General features: G+C 42.1%; 1 protein-coding gene across 3 annotated transcripts; it reads left to right on the top strand.

Moving 5' to 3' along the window:
- The first annotated feature begins 308 nt into the window (after window positions 1-308).
- On the top strand, window positions 309-11,233 carry LOC132144194 (dynamin-2-like). Of its 3 annotated transcripts, none has more exons than XM_059554965.1 (18): window positions 309-429; window positions 502-620; window positions 2,187-2,285; window positions 2,580-2,740; window positions 2,816-2,958; window positions 3,056-3,191; window positions 3,418-3,485; window positions 4,768-4,906; window positions 5,458-5,544; window positions 6,775-6,845; window positions 6,941-6,992; window positions 7,082-7,192; window positions 7,286-7,395; window positions 7,467-7,578; window positions 7,674-7,838; window positions 8,155-8,381; window positions 8,553-8,816; window positions 10,307-11,233. In XM_059554965.1, the coding sequence occupies exons 1-18, from the start codon at window positions 377-379 to the stop codon at window positions 10,374-10,376; spliced, it is 2,187 nt and encodes a 728-aa protein (XP_059410948.1). In that variant the 5' UTR covers window positions 309-376; the 3' UTR covers window positions 10,377-11,233. The 3 variants fall into 3 exon arrangements, with proteins under 3 accessions (XP_059410948.1, XP_059410949.1, XP_059410947.1); XM_059554966.1 differs by lacking the exon at window positions 4,768-4,906 and adding an exon at window positions 3,996-4,134 and having other exon boundaries at window positions 10,310-11,233; XM_059554964.1 differs by lacking the exon at window positions 4,768-4,906 and adding an exon at window positions 3,996-4,134.
- The last annotated feature ends 17 nt before the right edge of the window (window positions 11,234-11,250 follow it).

Raw genomic sequence — 11,250 nt, 5'->3', positions numbered from 1 at the left:
AACAGTATTCAGTTCTTATGTTGGTGACGTATGGTTCTTTATGTTTCAGATTTTATAATTTTCTAAGTTGTTTTCTTAATGTTTTACAGTCTGAGTCAAACCATTTTTCATCTTTTGGTGTTTTTTTAATGAATTTTTTGCCTTTCTTTTTCAATTCACTTATATATCCTGCTTTTTGAAATATGTTATTGATTTCATTTGTAGCCAAATTAACACCATCTTTAGTTGTTTCAAATTTTTTATTCAGAAATATAGTGATTAGATTTTTCAGTTCTTCAGAATTCAGGGCATGTATGAATTTTTCTCTCTCTCTCTCTCTCTCTCCGTCTCTCTCTCTCTCTCAGTGTTGAACCTGACGCTGATCGATCTGCCCGGCATGACCAAGGTGGCTGTGGGAGACCAGCCGGTGGACATCGAGTACCAGATCCGGTAAGAGCTGTTGCTTTGCTCAGGTACAGGACCCGAGTGAGACACTGATGGCTCTTCTCCGTCTGCCATCAGAGACATGCTGCTGCAGTTCATCTCCAAAGAGAGCTGCCTGATCCTTGCTGTCACGCCGGCCAACTCCGACCTTGCCAACTCTGACGCGCTGAAGATCAGCAAAGAGATGGACCCTCAGGGTGAGAGATACACACACACACCAACACACATGCACGCATATATTTCAAATGTTTATTTCTTTAATTTTGATGCTTATAACTGACAACTAAGGAAAATTCATTATCTCAGAAAATTAGAATATTGTGAAAAGGTTCAATATTGAAGACACCTGGTGCCACACTCCAATCAGCTAATTAACTCAAAACACCTGCAAAGGCCTTTAAATGGTCTCTCAGTCTAGTTCTGTAGGCTACACAATCATGGGGAAGACTGCTGACAGTTGTCCAAAAGACGACCACTGACACCTTGCACAAGGAGGGCAAGACACAGAAGGTCATTGCAAAAGAGGCTGGCTGTTCACAGAGCTCTGTGTCCAAGCACATTAATAGAGAGGAGAAGAGAAGGAAAAGATGTGGCAGAAAAAAAGTGTACAATCAATAGGGATAACCGCACCCTGGAGAGGATTGTGAAACAAAACCCATTCAAAAATGTGGGGGAGATTCACAAAGAGTGGACTGCAGCTGGAGTCAGTGCTTCAAGAACCACTACACACAGACGTATGTAAGACATGGGTTTCAGCTGTCGCACTCCTTGTGTCAAGCCACTCTTGAACAACAGACAGCGTCAGAAGCGTCTCGCTTCAGAAAGGACTGGACTGCTGCTGAGTGGTCCATAGTTATGTTCTCTGATTAAAGTAAATTTAGCATTTCCTTTGGAAATCAGGGTCCCAGAGTCTGGAGGAAGAGAGTAGAGGCACACAATCCATGCTGTTTTTCAGATCCAGTGTAAAGTTTCCAGTCAGTGATGGTTTGGGGTGCCATGTCATCCGCTGGTGTTGGTTCACTGTGTTTTCTGAGGTCAAAGGTCAACACAGCCATATACCAGGAGGTTTTAGAGCACTTCATGCTTTAAAACTTTCTGCTGACCAACCTTCTGCTGACCAACTTTATGGAGATGCAGATTTCATTTTCCAATAGGACTTGGCACCTGCACACAGTTACCAAAACTACCAGTACCTGGTTTATGGACCATGGTATCCCTGTTCTTAATTGACCAGCAAACTCACCTGACCTTAACCCCATAGTAAATCTATGGGGTATTGTGAAGAGGAAGATGTGATATACCAGACCCAAGAGTGCAGAGGAGCTGAAGGCCACTATCAGAGCAACCTGGGCTCTCATAACACCTGAGCAGTGCCACAGACTGATCGACTCCATGCCACGCTGCATTGCTGCAGTCATTCAGGGAAAAGGAGCCACAACTAAGTATTGAGTGCTGTACATGCTCATACTTTTCATGTTCGTACTTTTCAGTTGACCAAGATTTCAAAAAATCCTTTCTTTGTATTGGTCTTAAGTTATATTCTAATTTTCTGAGATACTGAATTTGGGATTTTCCTTAGTTGTCCAATATAATCATCAAGATTAAAGAAATAAACATGAAATATTTATGTCTGTGTGTAATGAATGAATATAACATACAAGTTTCACTTCAGTTCAACTTTTTAATGACTCTGAGTATTTTGTTCGCTTGGGATGTGATTGAGAAACCAGACGTGCTGTTGACCTTTAACCTTTGCCCTGCAGGTCTGCGCACCATCGGTGTGATGACCAAACTGGATCTGATGGACGAAGGGACGGACGCCAGAGACATCCTGGAGAACAAGCTGCTTCCTCTGCGCAGAGGTGAACCTGGAGAGAAACAATCCTAATTTTCTTTTAACTGAACTCAAAGAACTAAAACTGTAATAAATGTAAATGAATAAATACAAATTCATAAAAGCTATATAGACCTAATCAACTAGTAATGTTATCTGAAACATACAAAAACTTTCCTTTTGAATGCAGAGAATGGAAACAGTGACCTTTTTGTTTGGAAGTAGAGCTCACAATGCACACACACACACACACACACACACATTGTGGTGTTAGAGTTCAGTGACACTGGCGGATGAATACTGTGTGTGTGTGTGTTTGTAGGTTATATCGGTGTGGTGAACCGCAGTCAGAAGGACATTGACGGCAGGAAGGACATCAAAGCTGCACTCGCTGCTGAGAGGAAGTTCTTTCTGTCCCATCCGGCCTACAGACACCTGGCCGAGAGAATGGGCACACCGTACCTGCAGAAGACCCTCAACCAGGTACACACACACACACACCGTACAGTTCCTTTGCCTCATAACCCCGTCTCAGTGGCGTTTGGTCGACTCTTTCAGCAACTGACGAATCACATCCGTGACACTCTACCTGGGCTGCGCAGTAAACTGCAGTCTCAGCTGCTGTCGCTGGAGAAGGAGGTGGACGAGTACAAGAGCTTCAAACCAGACGATCCAGCGCGCAAAACCAAAGCCCTGCTGCAGTGAGCCCAAACCAGCCTTACATTCTCATGACGTTATTGCCCTACGCTTTTATTAGTACATGATATATGAAGTTATAATAAAAGAAGACTTTGTTAGGATGGTGCAGCAGTTCGGCGTGGACTTCGAGAAGCGCATCGAAGGCTCTGGAGATCAGGTGGACACTCTGGAGCTCTCCGGCGGAGCGCGGATCAACCGCATCTTCCACGAGCGCTTCCCGTTCGAGCTCGTTAAGGTACGGTTAGCCTCGTTCACTCACTGACTTCATGCTGGTTATGGAGGGGTTTTATCTGTGAATCAATTTATCTTTCAGAATGTAATCAAACCTGCAGCATGTTTTGTAAATAATGACACAATTTCTATTTTTAGCTAAGTGATTCCTTTCATTTCACATGAACCGTGTGTGCGTGTGTGTGTGTGTGTGTGTGTGTGTGTGTGTGTGTGTGTGTGTGTGTGTGTAGATGGAGTTTGACGAGAAGGAGCTGAGGAGGGAGATCAGTTACGCCATCAAGAACATTCATGGAGTCAGGCAAGAGAAAATAACAGCCACACAAATCAAGAAACAGAACAAAAAACAAAAATGAGGTCTTGAATGAAGATCTTAAAGTCCGAAAGAAACATTGAGATCAAAATATCAGATTTAAATAAATTGCAACCGCAATTTTCTAAAGCATGTTATTGATCCTGTTGTTATCTTCAGTGCATTTCTTTTTCTTTGTAATATTTTAGATACTACTGTATATTGCTACATATTATTTCTATTATTATTTGTTTGCAAAAGATGCATCACATAACGTATACATAGTACATGACATATTTTCAAAATCATCACCGCATTTCCAAACAGCATTTTACAAAACCAAGATTAAAAAAAAAAATTTAAAAAGTCGAGAGTAAAAAAAAGATAACTAATAAATAAAGGAGATTCATAGTTTGTGTAATTAGACTACACGGCTTGCGCTGTCGTAGTTGTTGCACACTGCTTTCTGTTCAGTCGTTCTGTGTGTGTGTGTGTGTGTCTGTGTGTGTGTGACCTCAGGACGGGGCTCTTCACCCCGGACATGGCTTTCGAGGCCATAGTGAAAAAGCAGCTGATAAAGCTGAAGGAGCCGTGCCTTAAATGCATTGACCTGGTGATCCAGGAGCTCATCAACACGGTCAGGCAGTGCACGCTGAAGGTAGACGGAGAGAGACGTCAACACGCATGTGCGCACGCTAACATCTGACCCGACTCACTCCGCTAACGGCTCCGCAAAACAAAAACACTCCAATGATGTGTCCTGAGCCGTTTCAGTCTCACCATCCTGTCCGCTTCAGTGAGCAAAGACTGAAAACTGATGGACAAACTCAACATTAAATAACTTATTTAAATTCAGTGATACAATCTGACACGGAATGTGCCATAAACATAATTTTTTACAACCAAATAAAACAAAATTCACATTTTAACAAATTTATAAAAAAAAAAAATAATAAAATGTGACATGAAGTGACTTTATAATTGTTTTTACGCTTTCATGGCATTAAAAATATATTGTTGCTTTTTATTTATATATATATTAAAAAAATATATTCTGAAGATCGTCAATATTGAGGCGTCATCATTATGAATATAATATTTTGGCATTATATTGACTCGGAGGTTAAAGTGCTGCGATTACAAGTAATGACCTGCGTCTCGATTAGGAAAGAGGAAAAACAGAATGAATGGGTTGCGTGCTTTTCTTTGTTTCTGTTTTCATCCATCCATCCGCTTTTTCCCATTATTGTCCCCCTCTCACACCAAGTAACACTGTCCCATGATCCTCCAGGACGGGGCTCTTTACCCCTGACCTGGCCTTTGAGGCCATCGTGAAAAAGCAGATAGTTAAACTGAAGGAGCCGTGCCTCAAGTGTGTGGATCTGGTGGTGTCTGAACTCGCCACACTCATCCACAAGTGTGCAGAGAAGGTAAAACAAGACCATTTCTGACTGACAGATCCCTTAACCAATCAGAACCAGTTCTGTTACTGAACCCGCTTTAATTGACAGATCCAGTAACCAATCAGATCTAGTCCTGTAACCAAACCCTCTTTAATTGACAGATCCAGTAACCAATCAGATCTAGTCCTGTAACCAAACCCTCTTTGATTGACAGATCCTGTGACCAATCAGATCCTGTGAAGTAAATTTCCTCTTAATTTTCTTAACAGTGTGTGATATCATTCTTTAAAGATGATATCATCTTTTAATCTTGAGTTCAGTGTTTGTCTGCGGGGGATGAGCTCAGCTTGTTTGTTTTGTGGTGATTATATTTACTAATCACACTGATCTACTAATCACAGTCACGTTCACCGTCAGTGTAAAACACACATTGGTTTCGGATTTGCATGCTATCTTACTCCTCCGTGTTTATTTCATTCTCTATTAAAGTATGCGGGAGACAAAATTATGTCAAGGGACAATCATAATCATTGTGTGTGTGTTTCTGCTGCAGTTCTCAGTGTGTGTTTGTGTTGTAGTTGAACTCGTATCCTCTGCTGAGAGAAGAGACGGAGAGAATCGTCACCACCTACATCAGAGAGAGAGAAAGCAAAACTAAAGACCAGGTGTGTTTCTAAACCTTCCTCTCAAATCTTCAATACTTATCCTGCTTGATCTGTCCGCTGCTTTTGACACGGTTAACCACCAGATCCTCCTATCAACCCTACTGGCAAAGGGCATCTCAGGAACCACACTTCAATGGTTTGAGTCTTACCTATCAGATAGGTTCTTCAAAGTATCTTGGAGAGGTGAGGTGTCCAAGTCACAACATCTAACTACTGGGGTGCCTCAGGGCTCTGTTCTTGGACCACTTCTCTTCTCTGTCTACATGGCATCATTAGGTTCTGTCATTCAGAAACATGGCTTTTCATACCACTGCTATGCTGATGACACTCAACTCTACCTCTCATTCCATCCTGATGATCTGACGATAGCTACTCGCATCTCAGCTTGTCTAACAGACATTTCTTACTGGATGAAGGACCATCACCTTCAACTCAACCTTGCCAAGACAGAACTGCTTGTGGTTCCAGCAAAACCATCGTTTCATCACAATTTCACCATCAAACACATCAACCATAACTCCTTCAAAAACAGCTAGAAACCTTGGAGTTATGATTGATGATCAGCTGACTTTCTCAGACCACATTACTAAAACTGTCCGATTCCTGCAGATTTGCTTTATTCAACATTAAGAAGATCAAGCCCTTTCTTTGGGATCATGCTGCACAACTCCTTGTTCAAGCTCTTGTTCTGTCCAGGCTGGACTATTGCAATCCCTCTTGGCAGGTCTTCCAGCCAGTTCTATCAAACCATTACAATTACTTCAGAACGCGGCAGGTGAAAAGAATACATGTCACACCTCTGTTTATCAATTTGCACTGGCTTCCAATAGCTGCTCGTATACAATTCAAGGCATTGATGATTGCCTAAAAAGAAGCACAAATTCACTTTTAAGGACTTTTAAATTAAATGTTCCCTCCTGGTGGAATGACCTCCCCAACTCAATCTGAGCAATCAATCAGATCGGGAGCTGTTGTACATTACTCTACAAACACACACCTCTTTATTTCTGTGTAGTTTGGTGGAAGAATGTGTTGTGAAACCTTGATACGTATATAGAATAAGAGTTTTATAAAAGCAATAAGCCCCATGAAGCCGTAGTTTACTGTGAGTTTATATCAGCTAAGGGAGTTTTAGGCAATCAGTGCCATATATATATATGTATATATGTTCATTATCAGGTCACGCAGCATGTTTGGGGATTATCTGAACATGATGGATCTGTGTTTCAGGTGATGCTGCTGATCGACATCGAGCTCTCCTACATCAACACAAACCACGAGGACTTCATCGGCTTCGCCAAGTGAGTGACCTCTACTGACCTTTGACTCTGATTTCAGCCACACGAGAGTAACCGTAGTGAACACATTTGTGTGTGTGTGTGTGTGTGTGTTTCAGCGCACAGCAGCGGAGCGCCGCCGTCAGTAAGAAGAGAGCCATGCCCAACCAGGTACAACACACACACATTCACAAACTGAGCCGAGCACTGATTGGTCTGTTCCTGCTGCTCATTATCATATCCCCGCCCCCTTGGTTCAGGTGATCAGACGCGGTTGGCTCACCATCAACATCAGCATAATGAAGGGCGGATCCAAGGACTACTGGTTCATCCTGACCGCAGAATCTCTGTCCTGGTACAAGGATGAGGAGGTGTGTGTGTGTCTGTGTGTGTGTGTGCAGGAGGGACGTTTATTCCTCACTTTGTGTGAAAATCAAGCCCATGCCTCTGTGTGTGTTTTCCAGGAGAAAGAGAAGAAGTTCATGCTTCCTCTGGATAACCTGAAGCTCAGAGATGCTGAGAAGGGCTTCATGTCCACCAAACCCACCTTCGCCATCTTCAACACCGAGCAGAGGTGTGTTTCGCTCTGACCCGGTCCCTCACGGTCATCTCTCCATCTGATGTGGTGCTGTTCTGTGTGTTCAGGAACGTGTATAAAGACCTGCGGCAAATCGAGCTGGCCTGCGACTCTCAGGAGGAAGTGGACAGCTGGAAAGCCTCCTTCCTGCGGGCGGGAGTCTATCCCGAGAAAGACCAGGTAACCGTCTCCCCTGAATATCAGCACGAGCGCAGATGAATCTAGTGTAAAGCTCACATCCATCGACTGAGGTGATGGTCTCGTTGTTTTGTCAGCCGGAGAACGAGGAAGGCGTCCCGGCCGACTCTCTCTCCATGGATCCCCAGCTGGAGCGGCAGGTGGAGACCATCAGGAACCTGGTGGACTCCTACATCGGCATCGTCAACAAGAGCATCCGAGACCTGATGCCCAAGACCATCATGCACCTGATGATCAACAGCGTGAGTGTGGGCGGGGCATGATTCAGTCACACCAATCAGCTGTCAGTCACTGAGGATTTGTGGGATACGTGGGATACATTTATTATTTGTTTACTTTTTTCATTCATTTATGTGTTTATTTATTGATTTACTTACTGGTGAGAGGTTTATTTATATCTGTTTTGGGGTTATTCGATTTTGTTTGTTTCTATCTATCTATCTATCTCTCTCTCTCTCCGTCTGTCTGCGGTGGAGTTTTGCGGTCTCAGTTTGTTCAGAGTGTGCAGTGTTTCCACGAAGCTCTCTCTCAGTCTGGTCTGGTCTGTGTGTGCGTCAGGCGAAGGAGTTCATCTACTCGGAGCTGCTGGCGTTTCTGTACTCGTCTGGCGATCAGAGCAGTCTGATGGAGGAGTCTGCTGAACAAGCGCAGCGGCGTGACGAGATGCTCCGCATGTATCACGCTCTCAAAGAGGCACTGCACATCATCGGAGACATCAGCACCAGCACCGTATCTGTACCTGTGCCTCCACCTGTGGACGACACCTGGATCCAGAATGACCCCAGGTACACACACACACACATTCCACAGTTTCCAGTGCATGTTTTTATTTTAATATTTGCATTATAAAATGATTTTTGTTAAACACATGATCTCTTGATTTTATAAAATAGTGATTACAGAAGTGCATTTTGCCCTTGTTTAAGATGTTTAAGTCGTGTCTCTCTCTCTGTCAGTCCTCCATCGCAGCGTAAACCATCCTCAGGCTCAGCTCCGCCCCCTGGCCGCCCCCCTGCAGTGCGAGGCCCCACCCCCGGCCCTCCAGCCCCGCCTCCTCTTAACCCCTCCCCTGCGTTCGGAGCCCCGCCCGTTCCATTCAGGCCCAGCCCTCCTCCAGTCAGTGCTAATGTGTTTGGGAGTGGCTTGCTTGAGGCTCCGCCCCCTCAGGTGCCGTCTCGTCCTGCCCGCGTGCCGCCTGCTCTGCCGCCCGGCATACCCAGGTACGACCAACACCCTCAAACTCTCTCACACTGCCTGACTTATTCACTGAAACTTGGGAGAAATAACCCATTTTACTAAAGAAATCAGAAATCAGCAGAGACATTACAATTCCTACTGTTGTGAATGCTTATGAATATTAATTAGATCATATATCCAGGCCTTTAACCTAATAAATAGTCATGAGCCACAGATTATTCGTAGTAGGATTCCCTGATTGATATCAATAAGTATGATTCATTAAGTCTCTCAGAATGAAAGCACACAAACAGATAATTATAAAATAGTTGTTGTGTGACTAGTCAAAAAGGAACAACATCAGCCTCATCATTCAAGTCATTAAATTTAGAGGAAAAAAAAAGTTGAAATAATAAAATATTGAAATAAGCTTGTTAAATTACAGGGAAAAAAAGTCTACATGAAATGTTTAATTTAACGAGACAAAAAGGAAAAAGTTTCGTCCAGTTTCTTCTCCTTGGACGTGGTCTTTTTGTAGACCAGTTTAAAGGCAGATGAAACAGCGCTGACACTCACATCAACACTGATGCAGAAAACAACCGCATCATATGCTTCATCCCTGTGCATTACTCTCATTACTGTCCGCCCTACACCACTGCAGACACTGTTTGACCACATCCAACAAGATGAAAGGAACCTGACTCGAAATTTAGCAACTTTTTTCTAGGAATTTAAGTCATCGAAATGTATTTCGGTAGCACATTTAAAACCACAGATGTGCACCAAAGTGCTCTACAACAAAACACAGTATATAAAACGCATTAAAAGAAAACATGCATCATATGGAAAATAAAACCCATTAAAATAGAATCAGATTAATTAAACTGACATTAATCAAAAGCCAGAGAAAACAATCAGATTTGAGAACAGACTTAAAACTGGCTAGTGAAGGAGAAAGGTCTCACATTTACAGACAAACTATTCCAGAGTTTAGGAGCTGCAGCTGAAGAAGCTCGACCACCCTTTGTTTTACAGCGACAACGTGAGAGTTCCTAAAATAGACCCTTGGGGCACACCGCATGACAAAGATGCCGACGAATAAGAAAACTTCCCAAGTTTATTCTCAACATTTTATTTAGACCTTTTTCTCTAAATGTAACAACTTTTTGTTCCTCTGAATTTAATGAGTTCTCAACATCTCTTTCAACTCTACATATAATGACTTAAATCTGGCTATGGTTTTATTTATTTTTAATATTGCTTGGCCTTAAACTTCTTGCATAGTTTTATCTTGTTTTATATTAAAATGATTTTACTTTGACGTTTGTTTTATTTTTATCAGATTGACATTCTATTTAATTACAGCAAGTATTTTATTTTTGTAGTAAAATTAGTCTATTTTTCATTTTTATGAATGAATGTTTAATTTTTGTTAACTTTAATTGTACGAGTGCCAGCTGAGTTGCTGGTAATGATCTTCTAGCTGCAGTTTTTGGTAGGCGTATGGAGTTGCTCGTCATGTGTCTGTGTTTAGCAGGAGGCCTCCAGCGGCTCCGAACCGGCCCACTATAATCAGACCGTCAGAGCCGTCTCTACTGGACTGAAGAGGATCCAGAACACAGCAGCTTTAGCAGAGAGCGCCAAAGACAACTACAACACACACACACAAGTGTCATAGTTCAAAAAGGGCTTCTCATCGCTTCATTGACACATGATATCTGATACTCTTCCGAGCTTTTTTCCAAGTAGTAGTACTAACAAGACATATAATGATTGAGTTAAGCATTTCCACGTATGTATTATGTTTTCCAGAAATTATGATGATTTCAGGGGATTTGTTTGGGAGTAAACGTGTGATTCAGACGTCATATAGTGAAGCACAGGTCTGTTCATTTCACACACAATCATGTTTACAGACGACTAAACCTCAACTGACCGCGCTAAAGAAACACTTTTTATTAACATTCCCAATGAAGACAGCAGACAGTATTGTCAGTTTTATCATTTCTGGACACTATTTTGAACACTTATTATAGTATAAACGACACTAACTACAGAAACCTTGTCTTAATACATACACAGAATACTGTGTTCATTAACACAATGTACTTTGATCTTATTTAATACACTTCTCAATATTTGACCATTTTATTAAGTAATTGTAGAAGTGAGGCTTGTTTTCAGAGAGGTTTATTTCTCGCAGTTAAACTGTCTTGTTCAGCTTCGCTCAGTACATTGACTTGGTCATAGATGTTTAAATAGTTTTAACTCATTAGGGAATGATTTTATATTGTGTAAGTCTAACATGAGATCTTTCTTTCATCTGTTCATCGCTCTTTCATTTATTGTCTGTCGCTTGTTTTGTTTTTCATGACACTACGCAAGGACTGCGAACAAAAGCATGCTTAACCAAAATGTAATGATTATTATTACCAATAAAAGGGAAATTTGTTTAGCTAAAGATTTGATCTCTTTTTT

Source organism: Carassius carassius, chromosome 7, assembly GCF_963082965.1.
Source record: "Carassius carassius chromosome 7, fCarCar2.1, whole genome shotgun sequence".
Classification (NCBI taxonomy): Eukaryota; Metazoa; Chordata; class Actinopteri; order Cypriniformes; family Cyprinidae; genus Carassius; species Carassius carassius.
This window is presented reverse-complemented; position numbering and strand designations above follow the sequence as displayed.